This window comes from Passer domesticus, chromosome 17 (genome assembly GCF_036417665.1).
Source record: "Passer domesticus isolate bPasDom1 chromosome 17, bPasDom1.hap1, whole genome shotgun sequence".
NCBI classification, from domain to species: Eukaryota; Metazoa; Chordata; class Aves; order Passeriformes; family Passeridae; genus Passer; species Passer domesticus.
Genome location: NC_087490.1, coordinates 6,999,181 through 7,023,083, shown reverse-complemented (window position 1 = coordinate 7,023,083; position 23,903 = coordinate 6,999,181). Strand labels below are relative to the sequence as shown.

The 23,903-nt window shown below is 40.0% G+C and overlaps 1 protein-coding gene across 5 annotated transcripts in view; it reads right to left on the bottom strand.

Annotated features, from left to right (window-relative positions):
- Positions 1-23,903, bottom strand: part of ZDHHC8 (zinc finger DHHC-type palmitoyltransferase 8) — a 118,754-nt gene that overhangs the window by 66,891 nt on the left and 27,960 nt on the right. For 2 of the 5 annotated variants that reach the window (XR_010348862.1, XM_064393029.1), the window contains exon 1: positions 7,509-7,672. The exons of the other annotated variants lie outside the window; for them this stretch is intronic. Coding sequence is in view for 1 of the 2 variants with exons in the window: in XM_064393029.1 (XP_064249099.1) it covers positions 7,509-7,669 (161 nt within the window). In the remaining variant the exon portion in view is untranslated. Of the gene's footprint in view, positions 1-7,508; positions 7,673-23,903 lie in introns of those variants that run through there. 5 annotated transcript variants of the gene reach the window in all.

The window sequence follows — 23,903 nt, the reverse complement described above, 5'->3', positions numbered from 1 at the left end:
TTGCAGAAGGCTAGCAAGATTAGTAAAGGCAGATTAAGATTAGTAAGGATGGATTTATGCAAAACTAAAATAGACTTGATTTTAAACTCCATGACGTTCTTCCCACAATGTAAGAGATTCTTCTTTCAAAATTACAGTTAAGTGATATGGATTTGCAAAGAGAGAAGCCCTTCAATATTCTGAAATTTCTTCAATATTATCTTTCAAGCAGAAAAGTTATCTCATCAAATCAGCTCTACTTCTCCTCCCAAACCCTCAGTGTGTGATGTTAACAGTGAGATGCTCTTCCCAAGATACTGGGTCCTGGGAAGCTGCTGAAACAGCCACTGAACTTGAGAATCTAAAGCAAGAGATCAAGCTGAAATCTGCAGTAACCCCAGCTTAATTTTTGGTTACCAGGCCAGTTTCTCCACTCAAGGAGCTCTAAGATTTAAAAAAGGCACATTAAGTTTAGCTGAACTGTGATGGGCATTCCTATCTGGGAACATTAATTAACAACTTCTCTTTCCACTGAAGAAAACACAAGAAGAAACTAGACTTGTGAATCAAAGTATAAACAAAGACATCAAGTACAAACACTGTTGTTTCCAGAGATGCTGACCTCTGACAGGCACTTGGAACACAGAAGCACAATTACAAGAGTCACCAATGTCTTGATGGAAGCCAGCAGCCTGTGATCTATTTGAAAGACTTTCCTCACCCAACACTTAATGTATCAGCTCCAAATTTTCCAGTCTGTTCGCAGTTTTTAACAGCATTAACCAATACTCAGCCTGCAACGAGTTCCTTTTTAAATGTAAATCTTACTGGATGCAATTCTCCACGGTTCCCAGAAGAAATGACTTCTAACTTCATGCCTTGGCCACTGGAACCTCATTTGTCCAAAACCAGTGCTGGACTGAAACTGAAAAATTTGCATAGGTTTCTATTAAAGGATAAGAATGCAACTAATGGCAATCTCAAGGGGTTTATGATACCAATATGCAAACAGAACTGATTTCAGAATTTGAAATCACATTTGGCTGGTAGAGTTGATTGAGTACTTAAGACTTTCAAGGCACGTGACTTACACCACATGATATTCTGACTACAAATTTGGCTCGTGTCAATAAAGCACATGCTAAATGGATTAAGGGTTAGCTAACTGACAGATCTCAAAGTAGCTGACAGTATAAAGTCACTGGGGAATGAAATTGCTTTAGTTTGGTTTTGCATTTATCAGAGTTATTCAAATGCTCATGCAGATACATAAAAATGCTTAAGTCTAGATTTAACCAGTTCCTTGGAAAAAATGTTCTGCTAACACATAGACTGGCAGAATGAAATAAAAAATAAAAGTATAAAGAAGAAAGAAAAATGTGCACATATTCAGTCCACATCAGTTAAAACAGGCAAAGCCAGAGACAGAGCTACACCTCTGGTAACACAGAGCAGAGCCAACTGCTCCAGGAAAGAGGGTGTCTTAAAGAACTTCAGCATCCTGACAGGTGAGTGACTCAGGAGCAGCCACTGCCGCAGCACAATGAATAAATGACTCACAGAGCCTTCAGCTTTCTGAAATAAGGGAACAGAAAGTCAGGATGTGATTGCATGGCACCACTGATGTATTACATTCAAATCTTAGTATCCAATTTTTAAAATTTGCATTGGAAAATTGAAGGTGGCAGAAAAGAAGCCACCATGAAAAAAATCTGAGTGTTGAAACTAAAGGTTTCTATAGGAGGCTTTAAACATGCTTTCTGCTGGGACGTGACCATTATAAACAGCAAGAAATAATCCTGAGGAGATGCTAAAGGACTCTTGACACAGTGGGGCTCAGTCCCAGAAGCTGCTGCACAGTTCAAGCAAGACAAATTAGAAATATGATACCAATTTATGGGTGAGGCGAATTAGTTACCAGAAGAAAACAAGAAGTCAAACAGCAAATCCTTCACTTGGTGTCATTAGATCAAAACTATCAGCTTTTCAGAAAAATGTACTTTAATCAATAAGGATATGGGAATGCCCATGGTGAGAGATGGTGAAAGAAGATAATTGTTCCTTTTAGCTGTATCTTTTTTACATCTGTGCCAGATCCTGCAGAGACTTTCAGGTATACTTGTGGGCATGCAAACCTGTATCATTCTAGTAAGGGTTGGATATGAAATAAACATTGAGTTACTTCAATATTACATTTGAGAGTGGAGAAAGAAAAGGAAGTAATTCAAGGCTATGATGATGACAGGGACAGAAACATTAAGTAATTAAATTAATATTGACATTTTCTAGACAGAATTAGCACTTGGGAATACCAAATCAATATTAAAATCTCCCCTGAACACTATAGAGGACAAGAAGGTATTAAAGCTAGCTGGATTTTATATACACATTTACATAATCTTGCGGTCATTTCCTTAGACCCTTATCACACCGTACCTTTAAATATTAAGTTGAAGAGCTATGTTTTCCAAATTTCACATGCATTTTGAAAGCTTCCTGTACCACAGCCTCTTAATTACATATTGTACGCCTACAATTAGGTATTAAAACAAGTAAGAATGAAACAGGAAGAGAAGCAAAAACTATGCAGAAAAAAACCCAGCAAAACTACCTGCACTCATTCAAAAACAATACTGCAAGGCAACTTTTATGTTTAGACTACTGGGCCTCAAATTTCCATTATGTGAAGTTTCAATTCATAATTCAGCAGCCAGTAGTCAGGTTTTGTTTGCAGCTAAGTCCTAGCCTCTTCTTGGATTAAATCCAAACTCTAAAAAGGGCAAGGAGGCCATCTCTAAGAAGGCAAAAAGACATTTAATCTATTCAGGAGCTTTCAAGACCTGTCAATATTAAAAAGCATCACATGTTCCTTGTCCAAGGCTCATCCAATATGATCCCCTAAGGAGTAATGGAAAAGTTTAAGACCCAAACCTACTAAACTGGAATATTTACAAAGGAAAAAAATTAAAAAGTTTAACTAAGAGATTATTCCACTCATATCTGCCCTGGATATTAAGATACAAAACACTGCCTCCCTTTATTTCCTTATTAAATCAGGAGTGGACTCATCATCCAGCTAGAAACAGATGCACCAGGATCATGTCAATGTTTTTACTGCTCACAAAGTTTTAATGTCAAAAGATAAAGTGACCCCATATGTGTGTTTGTGCAAGTGTTTGTAAGATCAAGTTTTTAAAATTCATGAATGTTAAAGTCATGAAATTTTAGACATTCAAATTAATCAAGGAGGGAGGAAGAGCAGTGAACCAATAAATCAGCAAACTCAGAAACTATTTATGGTGAAAACATTATTATTCATAGCACCAAGCTTAACTTGTTTATTTGCAATTTCAGATGTTCAAACTGGTCACATTTGCACAAGTGAAATCTAGAGATCCCCCTAGAAACTCAGATATTAGACAGATGGTGGATTCAATCATTTACAGTCTTAAACCTTGTATACACAAGTCCCAATTCAGTCTTTTTCACATTCAGTCATGCCTTTCAAACAAAACAACAGAATCTCTACTAAAGATATAGACAGCTTTACCAAGTTAAAGACAAACCCAAACATTTTGTTTCCAAGGTGGTGTGTAATGAACCTCTGATCATCTCTCTGCACACCTTCCAGGCCTCCTTCAAAATATGACTGTGATGGAGCAGCCTCCCATTTCCACAGATATTCTCTGACACTTGAGCACAATGGAGGAAAAAAACATTTGCCAAAGCTGCTTCCCTCAGAAGTCCAAGGGAGAGTGGAGCACGGCTGACAGGGGCAATGTGCAGCCATCAGTCCTTGGGTGAAGGGAGCCAGCGTGAGACAACACGAGTGCTTTGTTTGGAATTGCAGCCTCCTCCTCCTCCTTGGCCCAGGCATGATGCATTACAGCAGCCCAGTCATGCAGGACCCCCCTCCTTCCCCTCCTCTGCTTCAGAGGGAGAGAGGATTTTCAAAATTCTTAAGAAAATAACACTTGTTTGATACCAGTGCATGAGTTCAGCAGGCTCAGCCTCCTGTCTCTGACAGCAGCCAACAGCAGATGCTTAGGAAAAAACCCCTAAGAACTACTCATTCATCACTTCTTATCTATTCCAGCATTCTTGTGCCACTGACAGTAAAGCTCAGGGCAGACAGAGTCAGCAAGCTCATAATTTAGCACCAACAGTAAAATGTTCCATTCTCATTCAAAGCAAGACATCTGAGCTATCAGAAATTTGAAGCAGTTCAAGACACAAGATGAAGGGCAGGTACATCTATCAACTGTGCTTTTGGTTGAATGCACGTTTTTCATAGTGCTGGATTTGATGACCCATGAAGTTCCTCCCAGCAATAATATCAAATCAAACAGCACTTTGTTTTCTTTGACTTCAAGCAGTGAGATGAGCCCCAAAGAAAAACAACCCAAGCATCACGGCTATATTTCAGAGGAAATGTGTTTCAGGTTTGAGGTAGTCTCCTTTCTGTCATCTGGTCTCATTTGACATGCTCAGGTATTTCTTACAGCTCTTCCCATTGTTTTAGAGATATATGTGTATATAGTTCATATATAAAGAGACAAATCTGAGTAAAGATGACCTGTCCACACTGGCCAGCTCACTGGTCAGCTCCTGCCAAATGATGTGCAACAGCTAAATGCTGCCGCTTCCTCCTGAGCAGAAATGTTCACTTCCATTTCAGAAAGAGCAATGCTGTTCCAGGCTTCCAGTTCTCTTCTCAAACATGAAAGCTGCCCAATGAATTCAGAAATCGTTCAGCTGACAGGGCAATTGCAAAATCCTGGCATTTCCTTAGGAAGCAGTCAAAACAGAGTAAATAGCCTTATACAGTATTCAAATTCAATCTGGGCATCTTTGGTTGGAATACCAAAAATAGTAAAGAGAGATAAGAAGTTGCTCAACAGAAATGTCTTTTTAAAAGCAGAAACTAGGAATGTAACATTTGCAGATATCTGCGAAGCTGGGAAATACCAATATCTGAATCATCCCAGCAGCATGCAAGCTCTAACTGTAACATTCAGTGGTTTTCAGTACCAAACCCCTGGCAGGTTAGTTCTTACCATCAGAGAGCACCCACCTGGAAACAACTTGCCCTTGGTAAGTCATTTCAACCCTGGCCTAACAGCATATTAATAGTTTCCATTGTCTTTTAAGGTCAATTTTGATTTAATCTCTTCTGCAGAATAAGATGATTAGAACTTGCTCAAGAAACATTTCTCATTAAAAAACCAGAAACCATAACTAGGCTTCCTACAATAACACCACACAGCATGCCCAGGTATTCACATCTGTAGTTTTCACTTCTTACACAATTATGCAGCCTGCTTTGTGTGTTACTAATTAGGCAATTTTACCATTCTATTGCATTTTATATAAGGGCCATTTATATAACATCTAATCTCACTAAGTGTCAGAACTAAAAGCTTATTGTTCTCAGGCAGGAAGGCAATAAAATGATCCCAGCAGACAAGGCAAAGGCCTCCAGGGTCAATTGCCAGGGGCCACTAACCAAGCACCTCCAGGCTTTCCACACACCTGAAACAAAGCTGTGCTCTGGAAATGGGCCTCCTTATGAAGGAAACTGTGCAAGGAGGTCAGAAAGCAATGGCTGCCTCAGGACCTCAGGTTATCACTACAGCAGAGGCTATTTCTGTTCTTTTCTTCTATTCTTTTCACTGAGATGAAAGCAGTTGATGGAGACACTGATTAAGCCTACAGACATTTTGTACCAGTTACTATCACAGGTTGTTGTTCTAAGATTTATGGCACATGAGCATTAATACAGAGGCATTGACAAACTATATCAAAGAAACAAAAATCATTATCAGTGAAGGCCATGATAAAGCAGCATCAGACATTTTTCCAGGTATGCAAATTTTAAAAAAATCCTTCTTTCTGTTATGAAATAGGACACTATTTAACAATTTATTTAACCAAATACTTTCCAGTTCAGGAGTGAAGTTGTATAGGAATCAGGCACTCAGATTCCACTTTAACTTACAGCTCAGCAAGTCGGGTGTAGGTGTGGAGGGAAGTTTGAACCCAGATGTCTATTTGTTTAGATACCTCACTGTAACCTACTTTTTGGCATTCCTAAAGGTCTCAAATACCCACAGACAGTGAGCACTCAATCTTGCCTTTCACTGCCTTCCTGCCAAAACACAAGGCACAGCAGATATGACCTCCAGAGCTGCTGCTTATTGTATCAGTCCTGCACAGTGGAAGTGAGAAGCAGTTGTAAACAGTCCAATATGTTGACTTCCACTGTCAGAAGTGGAGGCACATCCTCCATTCCCTTCGAGCATCCCTGCTGGCAAAAAAAATGGCCTTGGAGGGCAATGTCATTTTGTAGAGTCAACTAGGAAATAAAATAGTCCCCAAGTGAGGAAAGCTTGCATCAAGAATCTTTCCCACCTCCAAATCTACATCTCAAGCACCAACACCAAACATATTTCAGAGCACACATCAGCTGTTGTACAGAGAATTCAGGCTCAGTCTCCTAGCAGCACCACTATTAATAGAATCTGTTTAGATTAATCTTCAGTTTCAACCTTACCGAACTCTGTGGACTGAATTCCAAAAGCCAAGATTATTTAGGTATCCACAACAAAATTTTCCTCCTCAGTTCTCTACAATTGATGTATGCAATGTCAGAATAAGTCTAAACAACAACATCCTCAATAAGTGGCTGATCAGTCCAAAAGACCAGAATAAGAATATTTCACCTTCATTACAGATTAATTGGCTCACAGGAGCTTGTGTTTTTGCCAACATGCCTGTTCTATGGCAGAGATGTTTAGGAATTGTATAGTTCTACAGAGTTACTTCTAGAATTAAAGCAACTCTAATGCTAGCGTGATGCCTTTGAAATTAAAAATATACACATGCTGACATGTTTTCAAACTTGTCAGTTCCCATCTGGAGCTGCATTCACTCATCTCTGCCTTCAGCCTTAAAAAGAGTGCTGTTTGTGGAACCACAAATGGAAAAGCACTGTGTGCACAACCCTGGGCCACACAGCCCAGGGATGGGATCCATTTGAAAAGTGCAGCAGAGACAGCAATTGCAGCTGTATCACACTGACAGGGACTAACACAAGTCTGACTCCTTCTACCCAGGCTCCCAGACAAAACTCCCTTCCAACTGCTCTCTAATGCTCCCAACTCCCAGAAGGACACGTGCTCCAAGCTCCAATGGCTTTTAGGTCCTTGGGAAGCAGAGTTCAGTGGAGAGGTACTAACTACAAACAGCCAGTTTCTACTTAATAAACAATTAAAACACATACACACAGCTGCTTCTTTCCCCCATGGTTTTAAAGCACTCAAACCACTACAAAGCCTTAATTCCTTACAGCCTCTCTAAGTGTCTATCCCTCAGCTTAACCATTTACATATTGCTCAAAACTGTCTGTAATATCTCTTTGTTTTGGCTGTTTCCCCTTCAGTTCTACCACACCTGAACACCATTTATGACAGCTAAAAATATACAGAGATATTACTGTTCTCTGAAAGAATCTCAGAGCTGCCTCTTACCTGCAGTCAAGCGTGCAGGAGTCGGTCACGGATCTTTTCTTGGCAGCTGTTTTGCTTACTAAGCTACTTTTGCTCCCCCTATAAAGAAAGGGTTTCTTTCTTCCACTCCTCTTGTATCCTGAACCTTGAAACGTTGGTACCCTCTGTGTCAGTGTCACCATGACTCTGGAGCCTCCAAACCAGCACATTCTGACCACTGGTATCTGTTGGTGCAAATGACTTTTATTGCATTGCTTCTTATTCAGATGGATTTTTCATTATATCTGCAGTGCTTTGTGCATCTTCAAATCCCACCCACTGCACCTCTTACATCCATAATGACACCCTCATGGCTCTCTTTGGTGCCTTACATCCACCAAGCATAGGACATTTCTTTAGGGTAAAGCATATTCTACCTGTTATTAGGCACAGGATAAATGATGATTACATTTAAAAAGGGACACTGTCAAATTCAGGCCCTCAAAATTTTAGACCGTTTTCAAATGATCATGGACTAGTGATATTTCTTTTGCATTCTTTCACTGTTTTACCCTCTCAATATCCAACAGCACCAAAGACAGACTCACATATTAAAGATGTAACCCACTCCTGGGATCACTAGTTCCTGTGATGCAGAACATCAAGCTCCATGAAAATCTTATGTTGTTTTGGCTAGCCACTGAATCACAATTCTAGAAAATGGCTTATTGGTTATTTTATATTCACTCTTTAATGTAAAAGGTAAGACTATCTCTAAGTCAATATTTATGTGAGACATTACATGAGCTCCCTAAAGGTTTTGGACAGGTCCTTTTATTTTTTTGTTGTTGACTTATACAGCCAGTATATGACAAATGGAAGTAATTAATTCAAATACAAGTCTATATAAATAGAATTTTAGGGGTGAAAAAAACTTAGCTCTATAAGACTGACACTAACTCAACACAAAAACAAAGGTGTTTTTGATCAACCTCCAGCTTAAAGGCTTGACACTGAGAATTTCCGTTTAAGTGGGGACACAAATCTCTGGGTAGGTTTAAGTACTATCTGCTTGGCTGCCTTATGCCCCATGGAATCTAGGAACTGACATGTTCTGAACCACTTGCAAGCCTGGTTGGATTGCACAGGCACAGAAGAAAGAGCAGAGAGCAGAAAACCACCCCATTACAATCAATTCACCATGTCTATCCACTTGAACTTGCAGGGTGGCACTTTGCTCTGAAGAGGAAGTAAAATAAATCACAGCCACCTATACAAAATCCTCCTTCTTCTGAGTTCAGTTTGAAGCCAAGGAAATCCAAAGGAGAAGAACACCAGTATTTAAGCTGAAGAGTGAATCTCACCCTAGATAAAGGTAATCCACCCCATTAGGTCTGACTTTTATCCATAGCTGAAAAGATACTTTGAAGAGAGAATGTTTTGTATTTCAAATGCATCTGTTTTGTATTTCAAATGCATCTCAATTCATACAAAAGACCATGCAAGGCAGGATGTCTCCTAACCCTCTCCACAAGAGACTGCTTTTCTTTACAAATCAAAATGAGGACTGAACTGAACCCTGGGATGTGGGTAAACCTGCAGTTCAGACACTTTGGGGTTTTACTGCTCGTGAGTAAATCACCTCCTGGGAAAATGGGGAAATAATGCTTCCTATTTGCTGTACTTCCATCAACAAAGAGTTGGGTTTTTCCTGTAGTGGAGGGACGAAGGAAGGAAAAAACCCTCAAAGAAACAGGTGGCGAGCAGAAAGAACTGGGTTTACCACTTATCTGTGCTTAGTGGGACACTGTGCTAACACCTTCTGGACCCACATAACCACCTGAAAATCTCTCAGGTGTTTGCCTCGTATGTTTAGTTCCATTTTCAGTATCTATCCTGTAAACTCTGTTCACCTGACTAAATGTTGCCTCCCTTTCCAGACCTTTCTCTCCTGTGCTTTAAGAGGGGTACAAGCAGAGGATGTTTCAGAACATCGACAGTCAATTACCACAAGCATTTCCTTCAAAAGTGTCACCGTGGCACACTTGGTAAAAGCTAATTTTATGTTGAGCATAACCTATTCTATTGACAGAACAACAAACTTCAGCTTTCAGCTTGTAAAACTCACTAAATTCTCAATTTCTACATTTGCATTTAGACATCGCTGGCAAGAAACTTTGTACAGATCACCTAATACAGGAAGTTTTGTACTTTCCAGGCACACTTCTTGGGAAGAAGAAATTAGGTCCACCAGTGCCCTGTCCCTGAAAGAAAACGACTGGGGGAAGTAAGCAAACATTAGGCAGACTGCATGTGATCACACCTTATGTCATGTGCTTCAAAAGCCCAAGTTATTGCATTATTTTGGGGGAAATATTAGGGAAATAAGGCCTGCAGTTTCAAAATGTAGGCCAAGTTTTCAATACTTGAATGTTAAACTAAGGCAGTCTGTTCTATATTGTTTCAGATATAAACTCCAGAAATAGAATATGCAATTACATGTATGATCGATATTTAGTGTCAAGGAAAGCCCATTGGGTATTTTATGGAATTTAGAAACAGATTTACAGTCTTTTAGGAATGAATACAGAGATACAGACTCTCTCTGGAGAAACTGATGCATGCTGTGGGTACTCCACAAGACTGAAGCACAGAATTTGGGAGTAAGTTTCAGAACATCTGAGATGTTAATAAGGATTTATTAAGCACTTTTCAAGATTTCAAGTCCAGTGAGTAGGGAGAGGAGGGAGAAAGTATGAAACCATAAGAATTTGTTTTGCCATCACCCAAACACACACAATATTGTGTAGAATCTCACCCAGCCATCTTGATAAGTACCGCCAAAATGGCCTAAAAGCACACTCTAATCTGCTTCAAAGGTTTAAATCTATTTATTTTTATGTACAGATACCTAAGTAAGCAGTAATTTTGGCATTATTACTCCAGTGTATCCCTGATTCAGCTCTGCAACACTTGGGATTCCTTACGGTCCAGGTCTCAGCAGGCGAATAAGACAGAGCCTTTGGTCTGAACACATTGGCTGTGACTGACACCAATTTACTGTTGGATCAGCTTTTCCCAGATCTAAATTGATAATTTCAATTCCAGAAACAGGTTGAAATCCATACTGTTTGAAAAGGTTTAGAAAAAGACAAAATAGAAGCTGAGCTCTGAAGGAAGCAGAATTACTACAGAGACTCAGAAGCCTATGCATGATCTTATTTGCTTCAACTGCATTGTAAATCCACCCACCATCCCACAAAAATAACAGATTGCACTATTCTGCTCTTGGACAAGATTTTAAAATACTTTTTAGTTGGCCAAAACACACTCCAAGACTTTTACTAGCAACTTTACCAGCAGAAAAACTGACACGCCTCTGGTAGCACTGAGAGCAGTCCCGGCATGAGATGTGTAATAAAGCACTCGGCCTTTCAGCCATGCAGGCAGTTCAAAGTCAACACTGCCAAATACCCATCTTGAATGTGTTAGCACAACACCCCCGGCCAGCAAATGATCTACAGAGCATAACTGCATGTTTGCATGAAGCTTCCAGATTTAAAAAGTATCCACAGGTTTGTTTCCATGTACTAAAATTGAGTAAAAGCCCTTCTTTTAAGTATAGCACTCCTTGTAGATGAGACCTTTCATTCCTTTATTACATGGTTCATTATAAAATTATATACAGCTTCAATTGTGCTAACTCATAAAGCATACATTTGATTTCCTGAACATTAAAATCTGAAACAGTGGGAAGCTGGTCAGCAGTCCTAAACCAAATCCTTCCCACTAATACACCTTCCTGAGCTCTTCTGCAGAATTTTGCCACCACAATATTGAAAAGAGCTCCTTTTGAAACATCTCTGGAGTGGCAGCTCCCAGGCTAGAGTTGTGTGAAAATACGGGAGTCCTGTAAAGTCTCTCCCTAGACCAGTACTACGCAGTGTAAACTGCAAACTTCTACAGAAACCTGATGAGGAAATAACACTTCTTGGTACCTAATGAGAGCACAACCTGCTATTGAGCCAATGAAGTCCTGTACTTCTCCAGATCAAAAGGCAGCAGCTGGTTATGCTCATCTATTGACTGAGATTTGGTTCAAGCTTTGCAGAGGGCAGCCTTCACAGCCTAACACCTTCCTGCTGCATTCCACAGCCAGCAGATTAATACAGCAGCAGGGTCTCTGCTAGGTTAGGAAGCCAGAGTAATTACCAGTCATTTACTGCTAATGGCTATTCAAACTCTCAAGGTAATGTCAGAAAAGATATTAATTCAACTCCTGCTTTTTGCTAACCAACGGCCAGTGAGTCTGCCCTGTGTTAGAGTGAAGAGTCTATTTAAATCCCACTGGAAATAATGGGGCTAACACACGACAAAGAGTTAAGGAAATGGAACCCAGACTTTAAAAGAAGCACAAGTATTGCTGATGCCTTCCTTTAATGCAGGTTTTTTTCTTGGAATGTCATCAGCCTTGCACAGCAGTCTGAGAAAAGCTCAATTCAGAAAAAGACCTCTAGAAAAATTCCTACCTCTAGAAATCAAGACTTCAGCTCAAAGCCCTGATTATACCAGGGATACACAGGAAAGAACATGAGGTGGCTTTGAGCCATTTCCCACTCTATCACTGTTTCTTCCCACTGATCCTGAGAAGTTCCAAGTTTGCTCAACACTATTTCAGTTATTGCTTGAATAAAAACGCTTTTGCCAAAGCAGAAAAGAGAAATCAATCTTGCAGATTTTTCTCTAACTTTGTCTAGTACAACCACTTTTATTGCAGTCCAACCTGAAATGACTACCCATGAAACAACACCCTTTTGAGAAAGCCACTGTAGAAGCATATGCAGTCTTGGTGTGTTTTAGGACAGATTGCAAACAAGTTGAATCATAGTCAAGAGTGATTTTTTAAGAATTCCATTGCTTAGTTCTCCTGTAGCATCTCATATTCATGGACTCTCCTTAAAACCATCAAGGGAATTTTATCACTGACAGAATATTGAATGTAATCACAAAGATAACAACAGCCTGTGAAATAACCTGGAAGCAACTACAAACTATCTACTGGAAAGTGTTAAGACCAGTCAGCCAGGGAAGGGGAAGAAAAAACTGAAGCTTTTTTGTGTTGCATACAAAATGCAGTTCATCTGGGTCTACTTTGCTGCCAAGATTTTATCACGGCTGAGTTTGGGTTTTGTTTTTCTCTTCAAAAGATTAGTGTCCAAGCATATGAATACATGGTATTTGTTTTGCTGTCAAAACATAAATACCATGTGTTTTATCCAGCAACACAGTTCACTTCAAAGATTCATCAGAAATGGAAGACATACCATAGCCTAAGACATTTCTCAATTAGGCAGCAGAGTCTGAGGCAAAATTTCTGACTTCCAGCTCAACCTCTAAAGGCTGGTTATTTTATACTCCACAAGAAAGTACTGATACATTCTTTGCTCTTCTGTTGTTTGAGATCCACTCAAAGTCTCCCAGTGCATGTGTTTTCTTTAAAATTTCATCCCCATCCTTAATTACTTTCTCAAAGGCAACTGTCAATGTGAAGAGGCCCATATATTTGCTCGATTTATAGCCTTTTATTAGCTCCCCCTGCATGTGATGCCAAAGGCTTTTTTTTTTTTTTGCCAAGTCTCTTCAGTCCCTGCCTTAAAGCAGAAGCAGATGCTGTGCATTGTCAGCACAGAAATATATGTTCTGATTTAAGCCACCCTATCCTATTATTTATAGGTAATTTCAATTCTTGCAGAAGCTTGAATACCACTTTCTCATGGACAGGACAAGAATGGCTTAGGAGTTTAAACTAACTTGTTCCCAGATCCCCTCTCCCTATGAATTATTCCCTCTACATCTACAAGCAGCTCATTTCAGAGTAGAGCTAAGCAGGGGAGGATTTCCCCCAGCAGCACAGCCCAGATCTCTCACTACAGTTCTGCTGAGTGTCTGGCCAAAGCCCTGCCTTTTCCCCAAGTACAGCACAATTAAACCCTAAGGCCATTGCATGTGCTGATAGACTGGAGAGCCCTAAGTTACCAGTGCTCCAGGTACACGCTGTCCTCTAATCTTTCTTCTACACAGGTAGAGTTCCTACACTTCCACTGCAAGTTTGAGTCCGCTCAAATTTCTTTCTCCTCCTTCAGAACTGATTTCTCAGTCTTGGTACAGAATAGTCATGATAAAGAGCATGTGTCCATCCTCAAGGACACAAGAAGAGTCCCATTCTTTTCAAAATCTGCTTGCCAAGCAAAGCCTGCAGCTTCAGAGCCAGCAGCATGCAGCTCCTGGATCAGCAGTTAACCAGCTCCCAGCCATGGTAGACAGCTTTGTGCACATCCATTCCATGGATTCCATTCCTTTCCTCAATCAGAGCAAATCCACAGCACGTGCCAACTTGGGTATTGTTCATTACTCCTCTTTTCTCTGTGTATCCTTCTCATTAGTGATCCAATTAGCTCCACTCATAAAGAAAAAATAATTTGTAGCACAATCCAAAATAAAGATATTAAAATCAATTACTGGCTATGTCCAGTAACATCACGATCGTGTTAGAGCTTTTTCAGTCAAGTTTCCCATCCAGCATATTGCCCAGACACCCACATCTTCTTGTACCCCTCTGGACCAAAGTCAAACTGTACATTAAAAGGACGAGCCCCTGAACACACCTGTAACACTGGTACAGCCTCACTTAAAAATTTTCCATAGGATCAACACAGTAGCTCCAGTTGCCTTGGCAAAAATCTCAGTTACGCAGGCTGAATGCTTAAACTCAGAAAAACAGACCTCAGCCATCAAAATTCACCCTGGAGATTTTATTACTAAGAGAAAAAACCCCACAGCTTCCTTTTCCAAACCAAACAAAATCCTGGAGTAGTTTCAATGTACTAGTCCAACACCTGAAAAGTTCAAAACATTATCTCCTGTTTGGACATGGCTTTCACTCACACATCCCTCATACACAAGTTATTTAAAAAAACCATTTAGGTGCAGCAGAAGGAGGCAACAACAAACTGTGCTGGATCAAACACAGCAGTGAAGAAACAAAGTAGAGAGAAATGCAGGTCCTGCTTGATGGGTTTGGAACTGCACAGGATGAGGAAAAAAATGAATCGCTGACTCTTCTGAACAAAGTATAATTGTCCTACTTCTATTATGGGTGTTTTTATTTACATACATATATGTGTGTGCATGCATATATTTCATATATATATGTATGTGTATATGTATGTACGTTAATGCTGCATAAACCATTGCAAACACTATAGAGAGAAGTTCATTTTCCCAGCTCCCTACCCAATTACCTCAAACCCTTCCTGAAGCATCTTAACAGGTCCCAGAAAGCCAAAAGGAATCCAAAATGACATTTTCTTAAGTGTTTTAATTTCAGAAACATGACCACAAGAAATGGGGTTCTATTCACAGTCCATTTAGACCTCAACCAATGGATCTAGCAATATTTTTAAGTCACAGAGAGACATGAGAGACAGGATCCCTCCTCATTCTTTACTAATACTGAGGCTGTCTGGAACTGAGCTCTGCAGCAATGCATTTCTACTGATGCTTTATTGGCCCAGCAAGCTATTTAAAGGTTTTGACAGTTTTTGACAGTTATAAATTTGCAGTAATTTCTCCCTGCAGCTATTTTCTGATCTTTTCTGCATTCTGTCCCCTTCCTTCCCACCTGACTCCTCCAAACATCCCAGCAGCTGAACAGCAAGTGTACAAAGCCACATCTTAATCCTGCCTAATAGACTCTTGAGCAGGCACTAAGAATGAGTGGGTCAAAAGCAGTAACCTTCAGGAAGGCATTGCAGAGGTGTTTATGCAACAGTGTCTCCCTCAAAGAGCATTATATAAGCACAGTGATCACAAGGGCTGCCAGAAGAGTGAGGCATCAGCAGCTCTTGATTCCCCAGTCCAACACATCTGTAAGCTAATTTTACACCCAAGACTGTTTAAACAGTTATGACATGTGTGAGAATATTCACCAGTGTTCTAGCAACGCCTCTGATACAACTCAAACCTTATGAAACTGTAATTCTCAGATGTACATTGAAGACATGCACTAATTCATACCCAAACCTACTTGACTGCAAAGAAACTATCAAGAGTATGAAATTGGCCTGGTCAGTCAGGCCTACACAGATAAGAAAAGAGTTTCCTAAAACATGTGTCCTAAACACATCCTCCCACTTACAATATACTCGCAAAACAATCTGATATGACGGAAAAGGAAAAATAATTCCTTTAACATCCTATCTGGGCAAACCATTTCCTAGCTTTTTTTCCAGCAAGGGAATATATTGCCAGTTTTGTAGCTACATCTATGCTGTTCTTTGTTAGAAACACTCCTCCAGTATCTCAGAAAAACAGTAAATATGTGAGAGACACAGGAGGGAGATGTTGGCAAAAACAAACTTTAGAAAAACACACAAAGAAAGCCAAAACATGCAAAGTCTGGAAGATCTTACAGTTTTTACACCGGTACTTTGTCCTGCTTGCTTCATGATGGATGTTGAAGAAGAGAGGAAGGACGTGAGTATATAAAACAACAGAAGCTTGGGCTCCTGGCCCACAGGAGTGGAACTGAAGTCTAAGATAAAGCACAAGCAAACTACAAAAGAACCCAGATGTGGCCTTGCTGGAAAGAACTGACAGATGCTGAGGCGCCGCCCTTCATCATCTCTTTGCTAAAAGTACGGCCCAGATCCAGAACTCTTTCAAAATGACTGGAATCACTCCACTTAAATTCAGTAAGCTTTGGATCAGATCTTTAATTGGGCCCAAAGCAAACTCACCATTTGCTGATCAAAGCTCAATAAGAGCTTTCAAAACACATACTTTCCTTGGTAAGGGCAAACAGCTTCTAAATTCTCAAAGTTCCTACTGAAAAAGCAACAACCAAGGCGATTGTTGGCTGATTCATTGGCGTCCCCTCACTGTAGCTCGGGAATACACAAAAAAATCTTTAGCACTATTATAAGCATATTGACTGCACCACTGCCATTAAATTGAAGCAATAAACAAGAACTTATTAATAAAAATAAAATTTTTGAAAACTTAGAATTGTAAAAATCCTTTAAAATTAGTATCCCAGTGAAACATTTCTCCAAGCTGTAACTTGGACAAAAGGCTCCACTTATATAGAGTGGCTTTCTTTTTATTTGTTTAGAAAGCTTTACAACCATGGTCTGTTAGAAATCTTGAATAAGCAGCCTCCCCATAATGCACTTTTACACATAATTTACAGTCCTGCTAAAGCAGGTCCTTTTCCTGCAAACACATTCTTGTGCTCCATACCTAAAGAATAGGACATTACTGTAAAACATGTGTGCACTAGGAAGGAACTGTTATGTTTCCAATACAAAGTGAAGTGCCAAAGACTACACAGAATATCCTCCCAAAAAAGAAAACACTGTTTAGCTTCCATAAGAACCCACAATGAACTTTGCCCAGTGGACTGGCTGGCACAGAGGTGTATGACCTCAGTGATACTAACACAACACCATTAGTATGAGAGTGAAGCCATTTCTTCCACTGGATATTAAACAGCAAAATATTTCACTGCCTCTAGTCCTTCCCCTAGAGGAAGATAAATCACTGCTGATGTGAAGTTTTCCTCCAGAAAATGTTTTAGAAAGCATACTTTAAAAAAATAAAAAAGTGCTGCTAAGCTGTCTTATTTCTACAGCTCTGCCAGAGAAACTGCTCTTGCTATAAAGCTCTTGTTCCCTTGGACAAAATATTCATTCTTAGCCTCAAAAAGAGGGAGAGTTTCTTACCTGCACAACTTGTGCAGGTATTAAAACCAGTTTAAAGTTCTCTCATTGAAAGATGCAAGGTGAAACAGCCTGGCAGCTGGATCTGTAAGCAAAATGAAGCAAGTCCAGGAGCAGGGTCTTCTAGAGAACCCTCAAGTCTAAATGGGAGCTGCTGCCAGCCTGCTTTTGCCAACTTTTGAGGGGGAATCAGACCCTCTCCACAATTAGGCTGTGTAACACAAATGCAAAATGCTTTGGTCAAACCAAAAGTGGTGTGTCCTTTATTAGGGACACACTGGAAGGGACTTAAGGAAAACAGCATGTCTGTCCTTCCCCTTCTTTCATGACTGAGGAATTGTTTAATTGTTTCTATAGACAAAAGCGTTACAAAAAGGAGTCCAAAGTTAGTCACACACTTGTACAAAATTGTCTGACTGCCTCCTAATAAGGCAAATTCACAAGTGGAGAGGAAAGACGAGCTCTCTGGCCCACACCACTTTCAGTAACTCAAGGGGAAAAAAATGTTCATCAGTAACCCACAGATCAGAAACAAGCCAGAGAAGGGGCAGGGAGGGCTATAGGGCCTGTAAAGCACAGCCCTGCCAAGTTTAACTTTTTCTTGGTTCCAAACCACCCCAGTACTCCAGGGTTTTCACCAGAATAACTCATTTCCAATGAACAATAGCATTCTAGCATTTTTATGGTCACACCTGCACACACATTTAGGAGGTTCATTTCCTGCCTTACTGTATACAGGCTCAGAGAAGCTCCTAATTTGTTTATTGCTCTCCAGACAATATTTTTACACTTATGGAGAAATAAGATGCCCAAAGTGATTAAAAAAAAAAAAGAAAATAAAAATAAAAAGAGAAGGGAAAGATATGAATTATCCTAACTGCTGGTAGCTCAGGAAATGTTTGTGATTTACAAGTAGGCAGCCCAAACACTTGATGTGGAGACAGCCACCTTTGCCAAGAGTCCGTTTTTTAATCAAACTGCCCAAAACTCAGGCATTGCAGGACCTCCAGCATTAAAAAAATGTCAATCGTCCAAAATACTACACAGCACCCAAGAGATCTTATCTTCTGGGTGTATGCAAGCATCTTTTGCTTAGTTCCTCCAGCCTCAAGATTCCTGAAAAGAAAACTGGCCAGGGGAATGCCTCTCAGGATCCTCTGCTGTGCTCCTCCCCAGACTCTGCCTGGCAGACTCACACAGAGAAGGAGACTTCCTTCCTCTGATGGAAGAAGTGCAGCACATCGCCTGGACATCACCTCATGGCTGCAAGAAAGGGGAGGAGATCTTGGCTTCTTTCATATTCCCTGCACAGGAAAAGGGATTTCCCTTTGTTGATAGGGACACATGAAGTAGTAGCCTGGCAGCTGGGAAAAACTAACTGCAAGGAAAAGGGAAGCTTTAGAATGGTGGTGACCACAATCACTACATAGATAAATGCAGAGAAATCAACAGCACATAGATGCTACTATTGAGCCTCAAAGCAGTTGCAGTGTTGCTGCCTCTCTACATTTTCCATCACGATTTCTTAATACTCCTCCACTCAGAACAAAAATAGCCTCTTCAATATGCCAAATGTGCATGGCAAACATATTTGGCTTCTACATCTCATTTTATAAGCAAAAAATTAGGAAATGGGACTGATCTGTGACAAACAGCAAGACAGTCCAGTTTAGCATGTTCTCTCTTCAGTCTTGGGAGACTACAGATAAGGACTTAGGAAAGGACATTTTAGCATAGCTTCAACAGAAGTAGATTTTTGACGACAGCAATAAATGAAATGAAAGATTTCCCTCCCATCAAAGCTGTCAGCCCTTTCTAAAAATTATTACAAAGACACAACATTCTCCAGGACGACTATCATAGCTCAGCTTTGTGAGACAGTGTCATTCCCTTCTCATTCCTCTTTACAAACACAGGACTATCAAGTTCACTGAATTTTATTAGTTGTGCCTCTAACCCCAACTACCTGACTACCACTCTTTAAACTCAGTTCAGATAGAGATCAACAAGTTTGCTTTAGGGAGACAAGCTCTTGCTGCCCAGCTACCCTGCACTGTTCTGGAACCTCAGCACTGGCTTACAACAAGACAGGATGAAGCACAGAGTAAAAGACAGAGGAAAATATCTCCTGTGGGTGGCCACGTGCTTGGAATGAGCAGCTCATCACTTCCTGAAATTCTATCATTTGTCTGATCTTGTTTTCCTCAAGGTCACAAATCAGCTTTAAACTAGATTTTGTCCTTTCCTACTTTTACAGGAAATCACACCTCCAGCTGGTTAGGATTAAGCAATTCCCCCATTTATAACCCAGGAAATCATTTCAGTAGCATAGCTGCATTCACAGTAAGAAACTAGCACATCTTAATATGGTTCATCCCTTACGCTATTTTTAAAGAAGTCTTTCCTTCTAATTTAATTACTTGGAAGTGACTCCAAGTTCAGTTCCCTCCAGCAAGCCTGAATTTAAAAATACCTCAGACTGGTCATTCATCAGTGGCATTTCTGTTGCTCTGCAAGGCACAACGGCTTCTTTTTATCATTTCTGATTAAGTTGGAGGCTTCTTTTAACAGCAAGCAAAAGAGAGTTGTAAACTGAACTGATGCTCAAAATCCAATTAACATTTATATTCACCAGAAATATACATGAGCTCTATTTGTTTTTACCCTCCAATGTTGCTCTGTGTCATGAACAACCCACCAGCCAAAAAGTAAAATATTTCCACTTCTAAAGCTCTGCAGTTTCCCTTCTGGATTGCCCACAAAGAAGTTCACACAATAAAATAAGCCTTTCTGCATGCCAGACGATGAAAAGAAGTATGAGCCCTTCTTTCAGCCATTCTACACAAGATCTGATGAAAATTTGGAACCATACAAACAAAGATAATTATTTTTAAATACTGCAGTATGCTGTTACTCAATGGAAAAAGCCATGCAATTCTTTGTATATTTGGTACAAGTTCAATGATTATTCCAGGCTGTGAAATTTTTACTCTACACATTCCTGGAATGAGTTCTCTTAGAGGTAGAAAGTTGCCATTTGTTTCCACTAGAAAAAAAGGGATGTTTCCTTTAGCTGAACCACTTAATGTTTGCAACAAAACACTCCAGGGTGCGGTGACAAACTGTCTAATAACCACCACACCTACCCGTGAATGAAGTCAGTGTGTCCCAGCACACATTAGGTGTGGCCAGGCTGGACAACCTCATCGTATCCTGTTGTAAATTATTACTTAATGAAAAAAAGCATAACTGGGGGCAGGGAGGGTTAAGCGATGCTGGAGTCTAAAACAACTCTGCACATACAGTACCCAGCATGGAAACATGGAAGCAGACAGAAGGATCCATGTGCATCATTTCCATTTGCAAAGTTTGCCAAAAAAATCCTTTCCTAAGTGTAGACTATGCAGACTTTTTCTTCCTTTTTCCTCCTCTTCCCCTGTCAAAAGAGGTTAGAATAGCTTTTTTTCTGGTGAGATGATTCAACACTTACTGAGCTTTTAAATTTCAACAAACAAATTACATGAGAGGGAGGAGGACAAGCAATAAACACAATAAACTATTACAAACCCTCCTGAAGTCAAAGCAATGCTTAATTTGGTATTGCAGATCATCTTGACATTGACCAAAGCTCATTATGCTTTTTCTTGCTAAAGCCAAACCAGGTTTAACGTTTATATGAAATTTAGATTAACAGCAAACTCCTGACATGCAGGAGTTGAACTGAAAAATCCCACAGCTATGGACAGGGTGGCTTGGCATCTTAAGAGAATATTGTGCTTCATTCTGGAACTTTTCTTTCCAAGAAAAGTCATCCTTCCCTGAACTGTTCCTCTAGCTTGAATTCTAACAATCACAGTTTGAACTCTTTACCCATAATCCTACAGAGAAAAGAAACAGGACTCCTACTAGAGCAACAGTGATTTAAAACTTGTGACTGTTTCACAACAGACGTTCTCAGTCTAAATGTTCTTTTTCAGTATCATAACAGTTTTCATATGTTTACACTTGAATCAATGTAAGAGTGTCAATTTTAAGCGGCTGCTTAGAGCAATAATTATCTTTCAAAGTAAATGGTCCAAACATTTTCTCCTGCCCTCTGGGAAATGAACAAGCTTTAAGAAGATGGTTGGTTGCTCAAGCAGCCAGGAGACATGGAGGCGACAGCTGTCAATACAGACAGAAACCCACAATTCTCATAATGCAAACCAACAAACATTAGGATATAAAGAAGTCTAAATATAAACCAATTTGATTTCTTTTCTTCCCAAGCTTCTTTCTTGCTATAAAGAAATATAAAGAATAAAGAAATTTTGATTATACTATTCCAGACTGGAATTGTAACCACTTTCTCAGCAGACAAGTCCTCCCACTCTACTCCTGTCCATCCTTCCCACTGCTGCTACTAACCCCAGTTTGATTCCTTTGGGAACAAAGTTCCTTTCTTAGCCATTTTTAAAGATCAGAATTTCATGGAACCCAAAATGTTACTAGATTTTTTGCCTGCTTAGTCTTCTTATATACACTACATTTTTTATTCTGAAAACAATTCTAAAGATTTTTAGAGAATTACATTTAGACAAGAAAATATTTATGCTTATCTCAAAGCCTGAGAGACACAGAGTTTGGCTTTTTCTTTTTCCCTAATCCTTAAAAGTACTAGAGAAAAAAAAGGTATCTTAAATCTGTGCAGTAGGACTTTTAGGACACAATACCTTCCTTGTTTCATTGTGCCACAAAAACATAGTGATTACTCCCTCTCCCCTTCCCATCAGGGACTGATTTATTTGATTGATTAATAGCTTTGCCTGTAAGAATTTGAAATCCCAGTTATTTCTGCCTCAAATAGTTGCCATGCTTGTAATTATTTCAAAGAATAATAATTACTTTCACCCAATCTATTTGAAGTTACAAAAAATCCACCAGTTTTTGAACTCTAATACATAAAACCACAACTTGTAAAGTCATAAAGGATTGCAAAAGAGTCAAACTTAGGAAATATTATACATCATGAAGAATGCAAGAAGGCCTAAGGCTTTGTTCTTAAAATATAAGACATATTTATGATACTGCTTAATACATCATACAATCCCTTTTTAGAAGTGAGAGATGGAAGCATCCAAGATAGTCTTGCAGAAATGTGACCACAACAAACTGAAAGCCATACTTCTATTTGTAAAAATAGGCTGTAGGCTAAGATTAATAGACTTTACTGTAATTCCTGGGGAAGCAAGAGTTTTTCCGAATATTTCTGCATGCAGTAACATCTTTTACTTGCTCCAAGATCAGCTGTGATGATTCTGACAATAAAGAAGAAAAATGCATTGAAACAATCCAGATCAATCCAAGGGAGCCCAAGTTATTCATAACCTTTAAGCTTTTCCACTTTATAGATATAATATCGGATTTCTCACCTTCCTCAGACTAATAATTGAGTGAGGAAAAAAACCAGCCCCAAGCCCAACACTTCTTTTTGCAACTTGACACTCTAAGTTCATATTCACCGTTATCTTTTTAAAATACATTAAAGTGACAACACTGGCATAAAGGCAACTGCTCAGAAAATTGGACCGCTGGAATAAAACTGTCCATGAAACTTTAAAGCCACTTGCATGTAACAAGAGGGCCAAATTTAATCTCTTTATTGCCTGTATTCCCTCGAGGGCTGCTGCTGCTCTGCATGCTGGCTGAGCAGGTACTGCTCAGGATCACTGTACCCCACCAACATGTGGCCTCGGGCCATACTCGCTGCCTGCCGTGCACATTCTGTACTCAATATAGAATTGTTCTCCTTCTGGGATGCTCTGGTATAATTAACCTCATATGAGTGCTTTGCTAACATCAGCACTTATCATTTTAACACCCCAGGAGTTGTTATCATCTCTCCATCTCAGTCGGATTTTGCAGATGGGAACCCGAAATGCTGTGTGTGCCCCAGAACCTGACTTTTCAGGGACCTTGGCATTGACAGTGAAAGGGGCACTGCCAACACAACATGAACTTGGAATTGCTCAGAGCTAGAAATTCAAAATGACACTGCTCTGCAAACAAACCAAGACTGCAGTCACTGTGAGATGACTGAAACCAGCTCACCCAGGTGCTCACAGGCTCTTTGCCTTCCCCTGCCCAGCTCCCTGACTGCCCACCTTAGAAGCACTGAGAAAACACACAACTATTTCTGAAACATCTGCTTCTGCCCTCATTTCTGCTGCTTGCAGGATCCAAAATCTGGGCAGAGTCCCACATCTCCTCCTCAGTGAGCAGAGCTGCCTCCTCAGGGCACGGCAGGGCAGGGCAGGGCCCTAGGCTCCAGGTCATGCCCTGTGAGGGTGAATATCAAGAGACTGTAGCACTCTGCCCATGAACACAAACCCCACTGCTCCTCTAGAGGCAGAAAAAGTCCAACCACAAAAGCAATCCTGTTGTCCCATTTCAAGTCCCTAAGGTTTAGTCTCGCTGAACTTGAAGATTCTGATAGGCAAAACAAAATTTTTTTTTAATCATTCTGGTTTAGCTTAAGCACACAAAACCCCCTCAGTGTGAAGCATATTTCTTCACCCAAATGACAATTTCACAGAACTAAACCTAAGGTCTCATAGTGCCAGTGTTGGGGATAATTAGGATTAAGGTACACTGCAACCTGCAATTTAAATTTCAAAGC